The 23,297-nt window shown below is 43.3% G+C and overlaps 1 protein-coding gene across 3 annotated transcripts in view; it reads right to left on the bottom strand.

The window, feature by feature from the left end:
• SFSWAP (splicing factor SWAP) overlaps positions 1–23,297 on the bottom strand; it is a 120,929-nt gene that overhangs the window by 86,805 nt on the left and 10,827 nt on the right. For all 3 annotated transcript variants that reach the window (XM_066603419.1, XM_066603421.1, XM_066603420.1), the window contains 4 exons: positions 14,452–14,528; positions 11,552–11,777; positions 7,576–7,712; positions 2,953–3,085 (listed from right to left, as the gene is read on the bottom strand). In XM_066603419.1, coding sequence (XP_066459516.1) covers positions 2,953–3,085; positions 7,576–7,712; positions 11,552–11,777; positions 14,452–14,528 — 573 coding nt within the window. The remainder of the gene's footprint in view (positions 1–2,952; positions 3,086–7,575; positions 7,713–11,551; positions 11,778–14,451; positions 14,529–23,297) is intronic.

The raw sequence follows: 23,297 nt of genomic DNA, 5'->3' as shown, positions 1-23,297 counted from the left end.
GCCCGTGTCCTGATATCAGCTCCATGCTCTGATGACAGACGCAGCAAACCTTCTTGTAACCGTATGGATGTGCCATCCTTGTGGAGCAGAGCTAGACGTGCAATCTGATTGGACTGCAGGTACTGTCAAGCAGTAGTGACAAGGGCAGTAGGAAAATGCAAAACTTCAGAAGAAACAGTCAGGCAGGATAGTGAGAGTGTAAGGCCCAATATCCACGAGCAGATTTGATTTGCAGTACCCGCGTGGGAGAGACACAAATCAAGCGGCCCACAGGGTTGCATTAGCGTCCGCAGGACAGTAAAAAACATGTGGATGTGATTTTTTAAGGGTGTGCAGATCACACATGCTGGAAGAAATTGCAGTATGCAAATCCATTTTCCTGCGGATCCCGCGGGGACAGCTTCCATTGAAGTCGATGGAAACCGTCCGATGTGCGGCCTGCCCACAACTGTCACTGTGGACATGCTACAGATCAGCGGGAAAGCAAGAGATTTAAAAACAAAAAAGAAAGTACTGCGCATGCGAGTTTGCTGGCGCTGCTCCTGCTTCATCTGATGACTATATCTGGCTGCATGCAGAGTGCAACAGGCCAGACGATCAACTTATGAATAAGGATCCCAAGAGGCAGACCCCCATCCGTCAACTCCTGATGACCTATCCAGTTAAAGGGGTTGTCCCGCGGCAGCAAGTGGGGGTATACACTTCTGTATGGCCATAATAATGCACTTTGTAATGTAAAAAAAAAAAACCTGTTTCGGCGCGGGACAACCCCTTTAAGTCATCAGCCAAAAATAGAGCAGAATACCCCTTTAAGCAGTGTAGTGGTCTGTACAGTGAAACGTCTTAAACTGTGATTTGAGAGCCCTCTGAATCAATCACATTTGCCAAATTAGTTAAGGGAAAACAGAAGAAAAAAAGCGACCTTATAGTAATGAGGCCTTTTGGCCACTGAATGCTAGTAATGCTGAAAGTTTACCATAGAATTAACTTCTGAAAGCCACTTAACACTTTGCAGAATGGCCTATGCAACAACATAAAATAAAAGCAGAACTCCACATAGTAACATTACAGTCAAATGGAACAAACAAAATACATTGGATGCAAAGAAAATAGAGCATTTCAAAAGCATCATCTAAAATCCAAATCCACTTTTTGAAGCTACAGAAAAGAGACAGCGTCTGAAGTGCATAAGATCCTGAAGGTGCTGACAAAATAAATGTGACGGGGCCCCATGTATCTTCTCACCTCATGCATTAAATACCTGGATGGAAGCAGTATTAACCTGACAATTGATACCTACTTATAGGGCGTGAGAGTCATTGTGGTGAGATTTTAGGGTTTACATGCTAAGGGACTCAAAAAAACAGATGGCAGCTGAGGACTGTAACAATGAGCATTTTTCACAATGGATTGTAGCATTTAGTTTCATAATACACTCCTAAGCAAAAATAAAAATAATGCAAAATGAAACTAACAGCCTAATTTTATGGACAAGCCCAGTTTCACTGTAAATTCATCAGGCATCCAGCCAGATTAGACGATGCAGCCCCCAACATCACCATTTGGATTTGTTTGCGCTGCTCCACTTGTGAAATACAATTTTACAACATTTACCTTAAAAAGAGCAAAACCCCCAAAAAGTTTGAGATTAAAATAGTATATAAAAAAAAAAAAGGGGTAATGACTTGCTCCAGCTCTTGCCATTGCAGTGCTAGAGCCTCTATGCCCGCCACTAGAAACACGAAGGAAGCAGCGGGAGGTCATATGCCGTACATTGCACAGTGACTGCTCAGCCAATTACAGACTTCAGTGGCCACAGAAGATTCACCATTCAAGCCTTTGAATGATAGGATTCAGCAGCTTCTACTGGGTTCTGAGTGGCAGACTTCAGTGCTGGACAGGAAGCCGCTGGAGTAGGCAAGTATTTTCGGCTCGGCGTGAAAACCGAGCCGATATACATTCGTGTGAATCCAGCCCAGAAGTGTAATTCTGCTTTCCAAAAAGCTTTTGACATGCCATAGGGACATGTCAAAAGTTTTGATCGCTGGTGGTCCAAGAGACCTCCACTGATTGCTAGAATGAAGCAGCTTAAGTGCTCATCCAAGTGTTGTCACTCTTCTATTGAGCCTATCCAGGTAGAGAGCGCTCAGATAAGCATTTCAGCTGATTTGGCTTCAGGGATCATAGGCGGTCCCAGTACCCAGACTTTTAATTACTAGAATGTACCAAGATTGAATGAAGTATCTCCTTTTATCACATTTCCACATAATAAAGACTTATGGTATATTACACTGGGAGCTTTATCCTCATGTTACCGCTTACTAGCTGACAGACTGTTGGGGAACTTTGCTAAGTTCAGCATTTACTGCGCTGGGCTAAGTATAATTACCCGTAGTGCACGGTGCGCTTAATACATGAAATGCGCAGGCCTCTTCATGTATTCAGCACATTCCCCGCAGGTCCATGCACCTTGCAAGAAATATACACCTGGTCCCGACCAAGCACACATCCCTGGCATAACTTAACCAGTTTCAGGCGTTAATTACACATAAATCGTCGGTCCAGGGTGGGCACGCCCACTCCTGACAAGCTAGACCCCCAGTGACAGCACAGACTGAAGAAGAGTCGCAAATTTTTGCGGAAATCTTCATTGGCCCCAAATTTTGTGCATTTTTTAAATCAAAAATTGGCGTAAAAAGTTAGTAAATGTGCCTCTATATATTTCATCTGAATCATTTTCTTATCTTATGTATTACCCACTGTCACATTTAATGAAGAAAGTCTTTACTACCCTAACAAGCCCATGAATCTTTAGTTTAGAGAACACTGCAAACAAACTAAAAACGCACCCATGGTATGAACCAGATAAATGACAAGAGAAAAATGCCCCTAAACAGCGGCTTGCAAGAAAAAGTCTCTAAGGACTGGAAATAGACAAAATATCTCACTTACTGTCTGCTGTGCTTTCTGTCTCAGCAGTGGGAGCAGGTGCAACGTTCACAGTCAGCTGAGAGGCCATCTTCTCATTCTGTGCCTTTCTGACAAGTACTGCGAGTGGGTGGTCAGGATCGATCACCTTTAAAGGCTGCAAAATATAGAAATGGAAAGAAATGTACAATAAATAAAAAACTAAACATGTATTGCTGCAATATACAAGTACAGTTTAAGAAAATGAAAACAAATGAAGTAAAATGCCACAGATGCCGACATTTGTCCAGGGGGTTAATGCATACACCACAAGGGTGCAGAGAGTCTTATATAGGCCATGCAGTGCTTCCTGAAAAAACAAAAGCCATGCAAATTAGTGATTGAATAATCCTCCACAGTGCCACTTTTAAAATGGCATCTACCAGATGAGTCAATATCTAATCTTTTAAGTGTCCCACAATAGGTTAAATCGCACTCATCTGGGTACAGTAGCATTCTGGATGTTTAGGAGAGACACCATCAACATGAGTCTGGGGTGTAATGTTTCTCCTTATGACAGCATCACAGATGAGAGCACCAAACTATACACCATGCAATGCTCGCTGATCCTTAATCATATTGCAAGGCTTAAAGGTCCAACATTGAATCATAGAGTAGATATCATTCCAATACTTGACACTGCTACTATTGAATTTTGGATAACAAGGGGTGGAAGACCTAAAAAGTCTTAAACATCAAGAATGGATTTCAGAAAGGCAAATAATTAGCTCAAAAGAGGGTAGGAAGGATCCAATGGCTGGATGTTCTTAAAGACAGAAATGTCCAAGAAGGTTGGGAAATATTGTGAAATGAGATTCTCAAAGCACAATCGTTTGCAATCCCTAAAACGAAAAAACGGGAAGCATTTAAAGAGAAGGATGGATGAACACAGAACTTAAAATAAATGCTAAAAAGGAAGAAAAATAATGTTTATCAAATGGAAAGTGGGGAGCATATCTGGGGAAGAACATAATGCAGTCTGCAGAAAATGTAGGGCAAGTGTCAGAAAAGCTAATAATGAATTAAAGGGGTTGTCTCGCGGCAGCAAGTGGGGTTATACACTTCTGTATGGCCATATTAATGTACATCGTGCATTAAATATGAGCCATACAGAAGTTATTCACTTACCTGCTCCGTTGCTAGCGTCCCCGTCTCCATGGCTCCGTCTAATTTCGCTTTCTTCTGGCGTTTTTAGACGCGCTTGCGCTGTGTGGTCTTCTGCCTGGTGAATGGGGCCGCTCGTGCCGGAGAGCTGGTCATCGTAGCTCCGCCCCGTCACGTGTGCCGATTCCAGCCAATCAGGAGGCTGGAATCGGCAATGGACCTCACAGAGCCCACAGTGCACCATGGGAGAAGACCCGCGGTGCATCGTGGGCGAAGATCCCGGCGGCCATCTTGGTGAAGGAAGAAGTAGGAAGAAAAAAGAAGTCGCAGAGCGGGGATTCGGGTAAGTAATATATATATATTTTTTTAACACATCCCTTGGGTTTGTCCTGCGCCGAACGGGGGGGCTATGGGAGAAAAAAAAAAAAAACGTTTCGGCGCGAGACAACCCCTTTAAGGCTTGCAAGAGGGGCCAAAAGCAATGAGAAGGTATTTTGGGGTTTTGTCAAAAGCATAAAAAAAAAGTCAAACATGCTACAGGATATTTATAGGATGAAAATGGTGAATTGGTTAAAAATGATGTCGAAAAGGCCAAATTTGTAAGTGTGTTATCTCGTATCCATTTCCCCACAGAAATTAAATATAAATATCTCTGATCTTCCCTGTACTATTGGGGGAATAAAAGAATGCAGGCCACCTAAAAGCAGAGAGATAGTGAGGGAACACTTAGCTAACTTAAATGAATTTAATTCTCAATATCCAGATGAATTACATCCTAGGGTACTAAAGGAAGCAGCGGAGGTAATTGCTGAACCACTCGCCATAATCTTTGAAAATTCATAGAAAAACAGGAAGTCCCAGAGGATTTGAGAAGGACAAATGTTGTCCCTAAAATTAAAAAAGGGAAGAAGGTGGACCCAGGAAACTACAGGTCTGTGAGCCTGACTTCCATACTGGGAAAAATCTTTGAACAAATTATTAAACAGCATGTGTGCAAGTACTTGGATGAGAATGGAGTAATTAACCAGAGCCAACATGGGTTCTATTACTTCTATGACAGAATTATAAACTGGGTTGATCAGGAAAATGCAGTTGATAATTTTATATATTGACTTTAGTAAAGCATCTCCTACCATAATTATTGAAAAAAATGACTAAATATGGGATCGGCAAGGCAACTGTTAGGTGGATTCACAACTGGCTGAATGATCATACATGGCTGCACATACAAGTGGAAGAATGTATCAAGTGGGGTATGACTAGGCTCCATCCTAGGCCCAGTGGTGTTCAACATTTTTTATAAACGATTTAGAGGAGGGAACTAAAGGGAAACTGATCAAGTTTGCCGACAACACAAAGCTAGGGAGGGATGGTTAACACTAGAAAATTCAAAAGGTTCTAGACCAGCTTGAACAGTGGACGGCGACTAATAGAATGGTATTCAACAAGGAGAAATGCAGACTTCTACATCTGGGCAAGAAAAAAATCATAAAAAAAAAATAAATCAAACAGAAAGGGAGGAATTGAGCTAAGCAGCACATGTGAAAGATTTGTTTATCACAAAATGAACATTAGGCAACAGTGTGATGCAGTAGCAAAAACCGCAAACACGATTTTGAGATGTATTAGGAGAAGCATAGAGTCTTTATCATGTGAGGTAATTATCCCCTCTAAAGAGTTCAGGCTCCTCCAGACCAGTTAAACGCTCCTAATCAACTTGTTACCTGCATTAAAGACAGCTGTCTTAAATGGTCACCTGTATAAAAAAAAAAAAAAAAAAAAGACTCCTGTCCACAGACTCAATCAGTCAGACTCTAAACTCTACAACATGGGCAAGACCAAAGAGCTTTCTAAGGATGTCAGGGACAAGATCATAGACCTGCACAAGGCTGGAATGGGCTACAAAACCATAAGCAAGATGCTGGGAGAGAAGGAGACAACTGTTGGTGCAATAGTAAAAAAATGGAAGACAAAAGGACTGTCAATCAGCATTGATCTGGGGCTCCATGCAAAATCTCACCTCATGGGGCATCCTTGATCATGAGGAAGGTGAGAGATCAGCCTAAAACTAAAACTACACGGGGAGAACTTGTTAATGATCTCAAGGCAGCTGGGACCATAGTCACCAAGAAAACCATTGGCAACACATTATTTTATTGGATTAAAATCCTGCAGAGCCTGCAAGGTCCCCCTGCTCAAGAAGGCACATGTGCAGCCCGTCTGAAGTTTGCAACACCTGGAGTGATTGGGAGAAGGTGCTGTGGTCAGATGAGACAAAAATTGAGCTCTTTGGCATTAACTCAATTCGCCGTGTTTGGAGGAAAAGAAATGCTGCCTATGATCCAAAGAACACCGTTCCCACTGTCAAGCTTGGAGGTGGAAACATTATGTTTTGGGGAAGTTTCCCTGCTAAGGGCACAGGACTACTTCACCGCATCAATGGGAGAACGAATGGAGCTATGTACCGTAAAATCCTGAGTGACAACCTCCTTCCCTCCACCAGGATATTAAAAATGGGCAAGGAGTGGCTCAAAAAGAAGCACATTAAGGTCATGGAGTGGCCTAGCCAGTCTCAAGACCCTAATCCCATAGAAAACTTATGGAGGGAACTGAAGATCAGAGTTGCCAAGTGACAGCCTCGAAATCTTAATGATTTTGAGATGATCTGCAAAAAGGAGTGGACCAAAATTCCTTCTGCCATGTGCGCAAACCTCATTATCAACTACAAAAACATCTGACTGCTTTGCTTGGCAACAAAAGTTTTGCCACCAAGTATTAAGTCTTGTTTGCCAGAGGGATCAAATACTTATTTCTCTGTGCAAAATGCAAATCTATATAATTTAGACAATGTGATTTTCTGTTTTTTGGGGGGGGGAAATTCTATCTCTCACTGTTAAAGACATGAACAGTCTATAATTTTTAGGGTAGGTTAATTTTGACAGTGGGCAAACTTACAGAATCAGCAAGGGATCAAATACTTATTTCCTTCACTGTATACATACATATTGTTACATATACACACACAAAGGTGTATAGCCTCTTTAGGCTAAAATGGGGTTGTGTGCAGTCCATGAATTAACACTGGCCAGCGCACGGCCCAAAACCCGCCAGTATTCCTAAGGCCTTATTCACATTGGCGAGTAGAATTTTGGTCAGTGAAAAACTGACAGATTTTACAAAAGTGCAAATTAAATCTGTTTTTGTTGCTTTTTTAATGTGCGAGTGTCAGTGTGTAACCATTTCTCACATGTCAAAAGAAAAAAAAGCCAAATTGATAGAATCTAAAATCAATTGAAGTCAATGACTGCATTAAAAAAAAAAAAAAAAAAAAAGTGTACACGTATACCATGGAGTACATTTTTTTTTTCACGTACCCATTGATTTAAATGGGAAATTATAGTGCGTGAAAATGCAATAAAATAAATAGTTTTTTTCCCCCAACATTAAATTGACATGTAAGGGTCTGTTCACGAATAGAAGTTCAGTCCTAGAATATTATAGTACCTTTGTAATCTCTTCCAGTCTACTACAACGCTTCGAAGCGAAAAGACTTGGATGTAGGTAATCACTGTCTTCATCATCATCATCATCTTCCTCTTCATCATCATCTTCATCATTTTTATTTGCATTGGCCACAGATTCTAGAATTTAATAAAATTGCTATTACACACAACAAAGTAAACTGTCTATAAACAATCATACAATATATTGGAGCGGAAAAAAAATCTGCAAAAGCTTTGTTGTAAAATTAAAGGGTCTCTTTTACATCTAGCTTTACAAACGCCATCTGTCTTTCGAAAAAAAGATACATGTAAAGGAATGGCGCAACACAAATCATCAATATTGTGGCAAGCATAACTTTATGACAGTTTAGAGTAGAACAAAAAAATTTTTTTAGCTTGCCTTTCACTGCCAAATATACCCAGAATAATAGCCATCATACCATCAGGCTGGTGGCAGACAAGCGTATTCCAGCCGCACTTATGCATCCGTAAGACGCCGGCCAGACAGCAGGTAATCTGACCCCAAACTACTAGCACAGATTCCTTCAATGCTCAGAGTTCAGGTCAGGAAACCTACAGTCAAATCAGAACACCCATCTGTATTAAGGACATATAAACGCAGCTGGAATAAGCTTGTTTGTCACTGGCTTAAAGATGGAGGTGGGGTGAGGGTAGCAAGAAATGAGTAGCTGCACAACCCATGACCCATGTCTAAGGCCTCATGTCCACAGGCAAAAGAAGAATTAAAATCCACAGCGGATTTTAACTTCTCCCACGCGCGGATCCGCACCCCATAGGGATGCATTGACCACCCGCGGGTAGATAAATACCCGCGGATGGTCAATAAAAGGGATTTTAAAAAAAAATGGAGCATGAAAAAATCTGGACCATGCTCCATTTTCGTTCGGGGCTCCCGCGGGCTTCTATTGAAGCCTATGGAAGCCGTCCAGATCCGTGGAAGACCTAAAATAAGAATTAACTCACCCGCAGCGGACCGGAAAGGTCTTCTCTTCCTCACGGCCGGATCTTTCTTGCTTCGGCTTGGCGGATGTGCCCGGCGCATGCGCGCGGCACGTCGGCGACGTGCCGCCGGCGTGACGAGTTCATCCGCCGGCCGAAAAAGAAGATCCGGCCGTGAGGAAGAGAAGACCTTCCCGGCCCGCTGCGGGTGAGTTAATTCTTTTAAATTCCGATTTTAAGCGTTCATGTCCGCGGGGCAGGAGGGACCCGCTGCAGATTCTCCATGGAGAATCCGTAGCGGGCCTGATTTTCCCCGTGGACATGAGGCCTACCTAATCAGGCCATTTGTTGACTCAAATGTTTACCAGCATCTGGAACAGAGATTTTGGTTTCATCATTTCTAGCGATTTTGCAAAGATATGCAATGTCCGACATAGGCATAAGCAACATGCACAAATTCTTATTCTAACAATGTGCTGTCCAAGGCTCTAAATGGTTCAGACTCTGTGGCACAAAACCTACAAAAGACTACGCTTTGATGCAAAGTTGCAAATATGCAAAGACAAAGGAGAAGCACTACTCCAACGGAGAGAAAAATGTGGGTTTATTCTCCCATGTTCACAAGGCAATGTGGTGAAGAGACATCTGTCACCTTTAACGTAGCATAGGGAAATAATCCTAGTGTAAGATGTGCCAACTAGAGAAGAACTAAACAAGGTTTTGGACTACTTTCATGCAGAAGGTTTCTAGGACATCCAAGAGCCAAACAAAGTGTAAAAGGTAGAAATGCGCCACAAGGTTTTTCAGAAGATTGCACTCCACTGGGGTTCCACGAGTACCCGATCCGCGTGTTTAGCCGGAGAGCTGCAGGACATTAATAAGGGTTCCCTGGTACAGGGAAGCCCTCACAAAGAAATGTATAATACACTATGTTAGAAAAATATATGTCACCGCGCTGCAAGGTACTTAGTATTATATGAAGAACGCTTTTCCTTTAGCAGTAGGCTTAAAGGGAAGCGGTAGCATAGGAAAGACACTTACTGGGGAGGAGGGGGGTGTGTGGGAACAGAAACCCCCTCCTTGAAGTGTAGACTCCAATCACAGAAGATGGTACACGCCGGTGTACTAGATAAATCCAAGGTTCTTTATTGGTGATAAGGCAACGCGTTTCGGTGTCACAATGACACCTTTCTCAAGCCATAAGATACATAAAACATGAAACATGTACTCACATTTATAGTCAAAACGAAAATGAAAGCGTTCATGTCATCTGCGGGCGGCGCCATTTTGTGGGCGGGGTTTGCTGCAAAGATGCATGACGTGGCGAGGAGGGAGGGGGGGGGGGGGAGGAAAAAAGTGGTGAATGACTGTAATATGAGTGTCGGTGGTATAAGGGTGCCAAGAAGCTTATGGAAGCGATTCACTCAGTAGTGAGTGAAAAACGAGCGGTAGATCAAAGTGAAATAGGGGTTTGATGCTGGGGAACGGCATAGGGGGCGTGTTTGGAGGTACGTTGCGGTCACGTGGGAGTGACGCTCCGCGTCATAGTACGGGAGGGGCTAGCGTGTGACGTAATCACGCAGCGGTGGCGTGCCGCGTCATCCAGTGTGTTTAAGTGGATGTTTGTAGGTCGGGGCCGTCACGTGGGACAGAATGGAGCGTAATAGTCCTAGCCAGCGTGGGCACGTACAGATAGCGTGCCGTGCTAAGGCGATTATAGGAGTAACAAGGGGATGGGGGCGTGGGGCTGCAGTGGGGGCGTGTTAATATGTCCAGCATAGTAACAGCATTGCTGGGGGGGATCAAATGACCGGTTGATAGACTCAGTTTAGTTTAAAACGGCCATAGCATAGAGCTATTGCAGCAGGGATAAAAAATTAGCATGCTGGGTGACAATTTTTTTAAATTAATTAATTAATTAATTTTCTTTAATAATCCTTGCCATTCAACCAGTAACCAGTTATACTATAATTATACATTATCTAATGTCATCACACCAATTCATATTCATATTGCTAATCCATTGTCACCCAGCATGCTAATTTTTTATCCCTGCTGCAATAGCTCTATGCTATGGCCGTTTTAAACTAAACTGAGTCTATCAACCGGTCATTTGATCCCCCCCAGCAATGCTGTTACTATGCTGGACATATTAACACGCCCCCACTGCAGCCCCACGGCCCCATCCCCTTGTTACTCCTATAATCGCCTTAGCACGGCACGCTATCTGTACGTGCCCACGCTGGCTAGGACTATTACGCTCCATTCTGTCCCACGTGACGGCCCCGACCTACAAACATCCACTTAAACACACTGGATGACGCGGCACGCCACCGCTGCGTGATTACGTCACACGCTAGCCCCTCCCGTACTATGACGCGGAGCGCCACTCCCACGTGACCGCAACGTACCTCCAAACACGCCCCCTATGCCGTTCCCCAGCATCAAACCCCTATTTCACTTTGATCTACCGCTCGTTTTTCACTCACTACTGAGTGAATCGCTTCCATAAGCTTCTTGGCACCCTTATACCACCGACACTCATATTACAGTCATTCACCACTTTTTTCCTCCCCCCCCCCCCTCCCTCCTCGCCACGTCATGCATCTTTGCAGCAAACCCCGCCCACAAAATGGCGCCGCCCGCAGATGACATGAACGCTTTCATTTTCGTTTTGACTATAAATGTGAGTACATGTTTCATGTTTTATGTATCTTATGGCTTGAGAAAGGTGTCATTGTGACACCGAAACGCGTTGCCTTATCACCAATAAAGAACCTTGGATTTATCTAGTACACCGGCGTGTACCATCTTCTGTGATTGGAGTCTACACTTCAAGGAGGGGGTTTCTGTTCCCACACACCCCCCTCCTCCCCAGTAAGTGTCTTTCTTATGCTACCGCTTCCCTTTAAGCCTACTGCTAAAGGAAAAGCGTTCTTCATATAATACTAAGAGCCAAACAAGATGTTAAAACATGAATATATGAGAGAAGATGAACAAAATGAAAAAGTTCATACTTTTCTGTTCTTCGTTCTGTTTTTCTGTGTGCGCGATATAGCGTCCCTCTTTCATGGCTTTCTGAATGTGCTTGTAATAAGGATTGAGGTAGTGATCAAAACGTAAAAAGTCAAACTGAGAATTCCGGGCTTGCTTGGCTTTTAACATGATCTCAAACTGAGCACCTTGCTTGCAGACAAAATTCGCTGTGCGTTCTATAATAGCATGCATTTTTGCAGTGGGTGGCTGGTTGAAAAGGTAAAAAAAAAAAAGGTAGTTATTTCTTAGATTATTCAAATCACATTCAACTAAATTATTTTACAAATTCCTTGTAATGTACACCTTAGGTTGGGTTTCCCCACCGCGGTAATCATGTGCCTGGAAACGTCGCATACCCTTGGCAGCCAGTCGCTGCATGATCTTGATGGCCATCTGGCTAACAGACCACAGCGGGCGATTAGTTTGGCAAGTAAATTTACTTATGGTCTGGGACTAAAAGATGAAAACTAACAACTTCTGTTAAGCTTTCAGTTTCTACTGGATTGAAAGACTGGCTTTTTTAAATTTAGGTAGAATAGCAATAAACTTTGCAACTATGGAAACCAGATAAAAAGAAAGATGGCAAAAAGGAAGCCTTGTAGAATAGTCACACAGAACGTAACAGGATTGCTAGTGAAAATGACTTTTTCTATTAGTGATGGACCAGAAAAATATATAGAATGTTAGTGTGAACAGAGCCATAAGTATATGCACATCTACGGTTTTTGCTGCCATAGTATTTATCTGAATAATAGACACCATTATTCAGATTCTTTTTTTTTATATTTAAATAAAATCAATGGATTTTTGGCTATAAAACATTCTTCGAATTGTTTTTTGTTAAAAATTTTCATGTTTCCTCGCTGTGCTTGCAGTATGTTCTAACATACAGTAAGGGGGAGAGAACTTATAGAAGGAGTAAAACTTAAAGGGGTTGTCTCTCAATAGCAAGTGGGGTTCAGCACTTCTGTATGGCCATATTAATGCACTTTGTAATATACATTGTGCATTAAATATGAGCCATACCTAAGTTATTCACTTACCTGCTCCGTTGCTAGCGTCCCCGTCGCCATGGATCCATCTAATTCTGATGTCTTCTTGCTTTTTTAGACGCGCTTGCGCTGTGCGGTCTTCTGCCTGGTGAATGGGGCCGCTCGTGCCGGAGAGCTGGTCCTCGTAGCTCCGCCCCGTCACGTGTGCCGATTCCAGCCAAACAGGAGGCTGGAGTCGGCAATGGACCGCACAGAGCCCACGGTGCACCATGGGAGAAGACCCGCGGTGCATCGTGGGTGAAGATCCCGGCGGCCATCTTGGTGAAGGAAGAAAAAGGAAGAAGGAAGACGTTGCAGAGCGGGGATTTGGTAAGTAATAAAAAAAATTTTTTTTTAACACATCCTTTGGGGTTGTCCTGCGCCGAACAGTGGGGCCTATGGAAAAAAAAAAAACCTGTTTCGGCATGAGACAACCCCTTTGTTTTTCTTACAACAAACTGCTAAACAATAGTTCATATTACTACCGTGGGGAAGAAGATCATCCTTAGATGGAAGGCCAACGGTGCGATGCCTCGCTCATACAATGACTGACAGAGGAAACTATCCGTACTATGAAGCTACTCTGTATACTATATGATTAAGGCATTGCACTGTCATACTTCCCTCCCAGCAGAGTCAGCTGACCGTGCAAAGTAACTGCAGGCACTGAACAATTTCTCCCCCAGCAATAATCATTTATCTCCTTCTCCCATGACTGTAACAAAGTTTTAGGATCACTTTGCCACCCTGCAATAAACTACTTTTGCATCTCCTCCAGCTCCCTTCCTGTCATTCCGTGCCGAAGAACAGTCGGCCCAGTGTAACTGCTTCGAGCTGGAAGTCCAAGATTGTTCTAATACCCAATATGTTAGAACCTACTGTAAGAACAGTGAGGAAACAGTTGAAAATTTAAGGAAACCAAATTAAAGAAAACGTTTTATATCCAAAAATACACCGATTTATAAAGAAATGTCCAAAATAACAACAACAACAAAAAAAAGGGTATACAGCCTTTAACCCCTTAAGGACAGGGCTATTCCCCCCCCCTCCCTTTTTGGTTTTGCCTTCCCCCTTAAAAATCCTAACTCTTATTTATCTATCGATGTAGCTGTATGAGGGCTTGTTATTTTGCGGTACAAGTTGTATTTTTCAATGGTACTATTTAAATGTACTATATAATGTACTGAAAAACATTTAAAAAAATTCTAAGTGGCGTAAAATGGAAAAAAACAAAACAATTGTGCCATCTTTGGGTGTGTCTTGTTTCTAAGACGCACAAACTGCAGCAAAAATGACAGGTTAACTTTATTCTATGGGTTAGTATACCAAATTTTTGTAATTTTTTTGTTTTTGCTGTGCTACTTTTATTTTTTTTCAAACATACTTAATTTTTCAAAAAAATTATTTTCTGCCGCCATCTTCTGACAGCCATAATTTTTTCATTTTGCCGTTGAGATAGTTGTGCGAGGGCCACGGGGATGGCTTAATAGGCATTCTGCCATGACAGCCCTAGGGCCTTTCAGAAGGCGCACAGCTGCCATGACACCTGTACGGCAACCCGTGATCATCGCAGTCGGGGCCATACAGGACCCCCTGAAAATTAGTCGGGGTATTTAAAGCGTTAACAGTTCCACTGAGGCTCACAGCTTACAGGGAGCTGTTGCAGGCGGGTGTCGGCTGCATGTAACAGCCGACGCCCAGGTTATTTTGAGGGAGATCGCCCCGCAATCCTCTTCTGTACACACCCCGAAGCTGCAGGACGTAACTATACGTCCTGTAGCATTAAGGTGTTAAAGAAGGGGCCCATCACCCACACATACACATACACAGCACTGTAACTTTAGGCTTACCAGTTCAACATGTGGTGGAACATTTAATCCTTCTGGTGCAATGAAAGGTTCTTCATTATCTTCAACATCACTTGAATCTTAGAAATGAGAAAAAAGTTATAGCCAAAATACAATTTCATAGATGTGTAGCTCTACACACATATACAACATTATTAATTACATTAGTGGGTTACCCCGCAGTAATATTTAAAAGAGCCAAAATTATAAGCAAAATTTGTAATGAAACACCTTAAAAAATATCCAGTGAAGAGTTATGACCTTACTTACAGAGTATGGCACCACCAGTGTTCAGTGTGTATAGTATTGTGCTCGTCCACCTCATGCAGCGTATTGGGGGTCACACATGCCCTTTCACTCCTCCCACAGATAGGCCGCTATATAGTGAAGTACAGTAACTTTTTGCCCTGCTTGTCAGGGAATAACAATGTTCTACAGTTAAATTCAGCGCACAAGTTGGGTGGGTTAGCTAACACTAGAGGAGAGAGAGGGGGTTCAAAGAGATCTAAAAAAGCTTGAATGGTTTCCTAAGGATAGGTCATCAATAGCATTCTCCCTGGAAAACCCCTTTAGGCCAAGGGTCTGCAAATGGTTCTGAGAGACACAAGGGCCTGTAATGATGGTACCACTTGTCTCTGGATGGCAGACAAGAAAACAGTTGGAGCTGGCCGCGCTTATTAAACAAATCTCTCTACTGGTGGTCTGTCGAAGGCATCCTGAGCCTGGTCAGCTTGTGTGCATGCCATCATTCATCCACTGGTTCCAACACTTCCTAATAGTCTTGTCAGAACGACCCAAGTGGCAGGCAATTTGTTGATGCGACCATCAAGCGCAACCTTTCATACTCTGTTAAATCTCTTCGATTGCATCATAGAGACATGTCTAGTGGTCAACAAGCTCTACCCCCAAGGGGAAAAAAAGAGGTCCACTACACACAAGTAGCCTCTGAGAGCATTTTAATAGGCCATGGGTGGAACCACTTTTAGCGCATCATTTGGCAAGACTGTTCATCTAACCATGCCACAACTCTAATCATTTGCACATCTGCCTGAGACATATGTGCATGTTAAGTTTTGCATCAAAATGACAACTCCTTCTAGGTGCTTGATTTGTTGGCAAAGTGTATATTGCAGTCACTTCTATACAGTGTAGTCTCCGCTTCAATACATATTAGACATCCCCTTGATATTTGGATTTCTTCGTGCGGTGCTATCAATCTCCTGATACATCAGGCACAACATCACATAAAACCATGTCTGCCTATTGGGATGACAATATGATTATCATTATCCTCCTTATTCCCCTAAATAAGCTGGAGACCATAAGCATGCAGTCATGGAGGATGAACAGCCATCTTCATTATAACTGTGACAGGAGCCATCTAATCATCAGTAACTGAAGAGTTTCTGCTCCCTTCCATGAAGAGCCTGAATGGTACAGTCAATGCAGTTTCATCATACAGGAAGCCTTGTGACTGAAACTGTGAACCCTAAATGGAGGTGTGCTTTAGTATATTTAATAAAGCAAAACCACATATGAAATCAATGTGACTGAAAGATTGTCTGTGTGTTAATGAGCCTTTGAAGATTCAAAGAGTGACACTTCTAGCAATCATTTTGCATAAAGTACTAATGGGCACTAATGCCCACTAGCACTTTATCAGCATCATTTGCATCTCAATGAGCCTCCAGCAGCTGTTTGAAAATCCTAGCATGTGGTCTGGACTCTGTCTTTGCGACGACTGCCTGCTGAATACATTGTAACCAGCTCCTCCCATGGAGAACACAGCTTACGGTCCCTGCTATCTCTCTCTGGCATAACAATGTATTTTCTGCTCACCTAAAAATCATCATTCAGCTGACGAGTGAAAGATGGAAGCATTTACACGCAACGATTATTGCTCAAAAGCCATCGAATTTTGAGCGATAATCATAGCATGTAACTGGGGCTTAACAGAGGGCACCCAGTGTAATAAAATGACAAGGATGAGTACACTATATGCAGAGTAACACTAATAAAACAAAAGGAATACAAAAAGGGTGATAATCCCTTTATTGCTATGAATAGACCAGTGCTAATCTACTGTAAACTGAGAACAGTACCAAATCCTAGAGGTACTCCACACAACTGCCTACGTGCATAGAGGCGTTTGTATTCCCACTCGCCTAGATGATATATGGAGCACTAGAGACTGTTATTAGCATATACGGCGGCGAAGACTGCTGTGTGTGTCATCTAAGGCAAAATTTGTTTTGTTCTAAACAATAACTAATTGGCCAGTGAAAGTGACTGCAGTACAAAAACATGACATTTACAATTAGATGTGATAAGAAAGCATTCCTCTACAGTAGGCAGCAGAGATCGCACGAGAAAGCCAATATTAAGAATTTTTACAGGTTTTTAAAAAAGGCACATTGTTTACACTCCTGCGTAAATGTCAAAATCAAATTGGAAAACTATTTATTGACATGAATAATGTGGTTTGAAAAGGCAGAATAAACTGCTGCTGATTCAACCATATGAAAAATTGGCAATCCCTTCATTTATTTTCCCCTCTCTGCCTTATTACTTAGACTCAGTTCATCAAAAATGCTTACATTTGGCCAATTTGCAGAAAACAAATCTCTGCAAGAAAAAAAAAAAATATTCGTACGAGTCCGGAAGAAAATGTATTTACCCAGGGTCAATACAACAATTGTTCTCAACGAATACTAATCAGGCGAGAAGAGAAGAATCGTTGAGTCCATTTATAAAGGTATTATACAGCAAAGACGCATCAATTATTCCGATGGCAAGATAGAAAACGCTCAGATTTCTTAAGATCATCATAATGCTCAGTCTGACTGGAAATCAATTTGCCCACCTTCAGAAAGCATCGTGCAGTTTTCATCTAAAGTTATTCTATAGAAAGAGCCGAGTCACTTCATAAAATGTATTGTACTACTTTTACTTTCCTGAGGTACAGCCTGCATCATACGCTACAGCAGCACAAACATAGCAAGCTTCAAAGGTCACATTTGTAAAAAAAAAAAAAAAAAAAAAAAAAAAAGTTTGCTCTAGAGATTTTCTTTTTATTGAAGTCTTTAGACCAGAAGACACAATACAGTGACCCAACTCGACTAAGCTGCTAGCAGTGTGCAGGACAAGCTTGTTGGCAGCTCCCAATGTAGTCGTAAATGTAGTGCAAGTTGTAATTTAAGATCAGTACAAGTAATGTTATTTATGCCGATCACAACATAAATGTAAATCTTCTAAAGCTGTATAGCTCAAACTTATGTACCAAGGTACACATTCAGGCCTGTTTCACACCTCAATGAATAGCTGTGATTGGTTCACTCTGGCTCTGATGGGCTGAGCTGCAGCCCTCAGACAGTCAGAGGCAGCGCTTCTTGGAGGCGGGGGACTTTCCAATCCCTGACAAGAAGAGATGCTGAAGACAATTGCCGGGACCTCGGAGAAGGCACGTCAGAGGCGACAGTGCTTCTTAGGTGATGTAGGTTTTCTTTTTCCTGCAGCTAGGGCTTATTTTAGGGCTCTTGCAGTAGGATTTCATACTATAAAAGTTGCATCGCACCGCACGAAAACACGATGCAACAGAGAGGAAGGCTTCATAGGGAAACATGGAGCTACAAAACACTGCAAGTCACGGACATAATCGCAAAGTCAATGGAAGCTATCCGATCACCGGCCTGCCCGCAATTAAATTGTGGACCGACCACGGATTCCACGGGACAGCAGGAGGTTACCCCCACCCCCCCTTAAAAAAAAAAACAAAAAAAAAACAACCTCTGTGGCGCATGTGCGGCGGCGTGCAGGCCAGCACATCAGCAGAGAGGAAAATAGAAGATCCGCACAGGCATGCAGAAGACACGGCTGGCTAAGCAGTGTCCTTGGCCACGGGCAGGGTCAGATTCCGGTGCGGGCTACGCCATGCGCAATCCAATTCGCCTGTGGACATTGGGCCTTTCTTAGCCGTGAAGTTTCATCTGCACCTTCCAAGTTGCAATATCCTGCACCAAACTAGGAATTTAAAGTAGCAACAGCAATATTTCTGATTGTTTGCTATGGGCAACAAAGATAGTTTGCATTTTAGACCGTTTTATAAATCTCACATAGTGCCTTATAGGGAACCTGTCAACAACTATAAGCACCATAAATTAAGTGATTACAGTGATACAAAGATGTAATCAAGCCTGCTGTGTTGGTGGAAACCTGTCATCTGTAAAGCCTGATGCCTGCTGTTTTAAAGAATCAAGTATTTTCACACACAAGAGCCGACACTTAGTATCACTACGTTCATAAGTACTGGTTGGACTGCCGGGTGTCTGGAGCTCCGTCTGTTTTTACACTGATGAACTTGGTATTTCCACTGAGGAAGTGAGCGTTTGTTTTATGTCTAGGTTTATAGTTTAGGTAATGTTCAGTCCAGGGAGCTTTTCATTCTCGCCCAGTCCTCCATTCCTGCAGTGTCTCTAGGTGAAGTGCACGCCAGCAGTTCAACTCTTTCTTTATAGATGAATGGGGGATGCACACTCAGAAAGAGTCAAGTTCCTGTGCGCCGACTTTGCTGGGGGGGCCACTACTGGGAGGGTAAAACACACAGCTCCCTGCAATCCATATCACGTAAACTAGAAGTACTCTAACAGTTTATGGTGCTTATAATTGCTGACAGGTACCCTTTAAAAGGGATTGGTTAATTTAGATGAAATCAATATAAAACATTTCTGATGCGACTGACATTAATAAAGCTGTATGTATCTTCAGTATGATCAAGTCACAGCCCCCGATGGTCCTGTCTCCTTTGTACATAAGAGGGCTTCTTTTCAAAAGAGAATGTGACTAGAATTGTCACTCAGCCTCCTCCACAGCAATACACTGTGCAGCAGAAACTAGCAAGGGGTTATAGCCAGCACATTCCTGGACTTGTGCACATGAGATTTTTATCTATGCGGGCCATTTAGGGCACAAAAGCGTATGGCAATAATCCACATACACTACCTAGTGGCTGTCTGTCCATGGGTGATGATCCGCGGGCGATAAATTGCCCACGGATCACGCTCTGCAAAGCTTTCCATAGCGTTGCTATGGAAATCGCAGTGTCGGCGTCCATGAGCAGAGAATCACAGCGATTCTCTGCTCGCGGGATTTAAATCGCGGCATGCCGCGATTCTCCGCGGTGAGTCCATCTATTAGATAGGCTCGCCGCTGAGACCTGTCAACTCCCCCTTCTCCCCTGCGGCAGAATATCGCTAGTGATATTCTGCCTCGGCCGTGGACAGGGGGCTTAACTCATAGGATGCCGAACTCAAGGAAAACATCACAAACACTTATCCCCAACATCACTGTTGAAGAGCTGCAGGCAATATCAGCTAGCATATTGCAGTGTACGCAGAGGTGAATAGAAGTGCATGGGGACCACTTCCAGCATCTGTTTGTAGCATATGGGTAAATCAAAGCTTTGGGGGCGAAAAAACAAAAAACAAAACAAAGCTACTTTCTTGTTCTACCTGTCGCAGTTTTGTCAGAGGCAGGCTACTTTTCCATGGCCCACCCTGTCTGTGTATATAGGATATTATTCACACACAGGTATACAGCTAATACAGGATCCACCATTCCCAATAGGTGTTGATCATAGTTTTATCTACTCTCCCTCCCTGCACAGGTCACAGAACATGTCTAGAACAGTCTCCCATAGAAAATCAATGAGACTCCTACTGTCCATTGTGTGGATAGGCCAAGATTTCTGCTGTCTCTCTAAATGCAGCTGCAATGCCTCTCTCTACAGCAAAGGCAAGATTGCTACCCCCATAGTCCTGTACATACAACAGAATTTAAAATAATCTACCAGAAAACTAAAAACAGTGAATCATTCAATGTATCTCATCTGTTTTTATTAGAAATACAAAATTATTAGGCGATACATTCCCTATATGGAGACAAATGCGCATTCCAATTCCCAAGCATGAAGCTAAACACCATGTTACACCTACACAATTACACATGAACAGATTTCATTTTATCCAGCACAATTATTATAAGAAAGGAATATACTCGCATACAAATGAAAGCTCTGCTGAAAACAGGCGACCACGTTATGTAAAACTTTAAAGATAATTAAACTTTCCAATTTTCAGTCTGAATACCCATCATGAAAACCATTTGCTAAACAGACGAAGCACAAAGTGAGCATCTGTCCATTTCTTTATATTTTATGGTAAAATAGAAATTTCGGACAGCACCACAGTGAAGATACCTTGTTTAGGCTAAATTTCTGCCCACAATTAGTACTCAAAAGCTCATTTGTGAGAGGAATGTTGCATAGACAGAGGATTTTGACTGGAATGCTGCCTGGATCCCCATTTTGGATTTAAAGGAACTGTTCAAAGGAATAAACTTACTCCCCCCATCTAAGATAGGGGATAAGTATCTGATCGGTGGGGGTTCCATCACATGGTCCCTAGTTCCCCAGAATGAATAGACCGGTGGTCGTGGATGGACACTATGGGTCCAGTCATTTAACAGGACTGCTGAAGATGTCCATGCACTTGTACTCTGCCATCTCTGACAGTGCCAATGAAATCAATGGACTTTTACACACATGCCTTGTAAGGCAAACTTTTCTTTTTCCTTTGCTGCCGATTTCTACACATAGCTGCTTACAATTAATAGAGTAGCCACTGCTCCATAGACTTCCTCCCTGCTGTGGATGTGTTAGCAAGAATGAATGGGGGCTTGGGTCCCCTATAGTAATGACTAACGGATAATAATAATAAACTTTATTTGTATAGCGCCAACATATTCCGCAGCGCTTACATAGACAGGGGGAATACAGAAGGACAAAAGACACAAAAATTACAGAATGACAGTTACATGTAGTAATCAGTTGATGGAAAACAATAGGGGTGAGGGTCCTGCTCCAACGAGCTTACAGACTACAAGTAATGGGGTGATACAGAAGGTAAAGGGCTGGAGATGTGCACAGTATGGCGAGGTGGAGAGTCAGACATTTGCCTGTGTGACGGCAGAAACAGTGTGACTGCAGGAGCGGTTTATGATGGCTAGCAGGGATTGCAGTCAGTAGGTCAGGGAACATGTTATCAGGCGGAGTACAGAGGGGTTTGTTTAGAGAATGCGGTATGCCTCCCTGAAGAGGTGCATTTTTAGAGCACGCCTGAACTTCTGCAAGTCCTGGATTTCTCGGGTAGCCTTTGGTAGTGCGTTCCAGAGGACTGGTGCTGCTCTGGAGAAGTCTTGAAGGCAGGAATGAGAAGTTCAAATTAAAGGGGCGCTCAGTCTGGTTTCGTTAGCAGAGCGGAGAGCCCGGGCTGGTTGATGGATTGAGATGAGGCAGGCGATATAGGGGGGCGCTGCACTGTGGAGGGCTTTGTGGATGAAGGTGGCGAGCTTAAATTGAATTCTGTATTTAACGGGCAGCCAGTGCAGTGACTGGCACAGGGCAGAGGCGTCCGAGTAGCGGCTGAACAGGAAGATGAGCCTGGCTGCCGCATTCAGGATGGATTGGAGAGGGTAGAGTCTGGTGCAGGGGAGGCCGATCAGCAACAAGTTGAAATAATTGAGCCGAGAGTGGATGAGGGCAACAGTAAGTGTTTTTAGAGTGTCCATAGTGAGAAAAGAGCGGATTATTATGTTCTTGAGGTGCAGCTGACATGTTCGGGCAAGAGATTGGATGTAGGGGGTAAATGATAGATCAGAGTCGAATATGACCCCAAGGCAGCGGGCATGTTGTCTAGGATTTATGGTGGGGCCACACACTGAGATGGAGATGTCAGGATGAGGTCGGTTAGTGGAGGGTGGAAATACCAGCAAGTCCGTTTTAGAGAGGTTTAGTTTTAGGTAGAGAGAGGACATAGTGTTAGAGACAGCGGACAGACAGTTGGTGATGTTTTGGAGTAAAGGTGCAGAGATGTCACGGGATGAGGTGTATAGCTGGGTGTCGTCAGCATAGAGGTGGTATTGGAGGCCAAATCTCCTGATGGTTTGTCCATTAGGGGCTGTGTAGATAGAGAAAAGGAGGGGCCGCAGACGGAGCCCTGGGGGACCTCAACAGCAAGGGGAAGATGAGGGAAGGTAGAGCCAGCAAAGGAGACGCTGAAAGAGCGGTCAGATAGGTAGGAGGAGAACCAGGAAAGAGGAATGTCCTTTAGGCCGATGGAGCGAAGCATACTGAGGAGGAGTTTGTGGTCAACAGTGTCAAATGCTGCGGAAAGGTCAGGAGGATCATTAGGGAGTAATCGCCCCTCGATTTGGCTGTCAGTAGGTCATTGGATACCCTTGTAAGGGCAGTTTGTCGAGTGTTGAGGTCGGAAGCCAGATTGTAGGGGGTCTAGGAGAGAGTGCTCTGATAGATAGCTTACAAGGTGGGAGTAAACCAGGCGTTCTAGTAGTTTGGAGATGAAGGGGAGATTAGAGATGGGTCGGTAGTTGGTAGCATCAGTCACCTCCAGAGTCGGCTTCCTTAGCAGTGGGGATATGATGGCATGTTTGAAAGAAGAGGGAAAGATGCCAGAGGTCAAAGAGAGGTTGAATATAGTGGTGAGATGGGAGATGACCACTGGGAAGAGGGATCGGAGGAGGTGTGAGGGGGGGGTTCCTAGCGCAGGTGGTGGGGCGAGCAGAGAAGAGCAATTTGGAGACTTTTTCTTCTGTCGCTGGTCTGAGTACAGACAGTGAGCAGGAGCTAGATGCAGTGCTGACAAGACTAGGATCAGGGCTAGTCTGGGATTGGGAAGTTATTTCCTGACGGAAGTCTTCAGTTTTCTTTTTGAAGTAAGCAGCCAACTCTTCAGCACTGAGATCTGTCACAGTGGGCTGCGGTTTAGGGCTGAAAA

The sequence above is a fragment of the Eleutherodactylus coqui genome, chromosome 5, assembly GCF_035609145.1.
Source record: "Eleutherodactylus coqui strain aEleCoq1 chromosome 5, aEleCoq1.hap1, whole genome shotgun sequence".
NCBI classification, from domain to species: Eukaryota; Metazoa; Chordata; class Amphibia; order Anura; family Eleutherodactylidae; genus Eleutherodactylus; species Eleutherodactylus coqui.
Note: the sequence above shows the minus strand (reverse complement) of the source record. Positions and strands in the feature narration are given on the sequence as shown.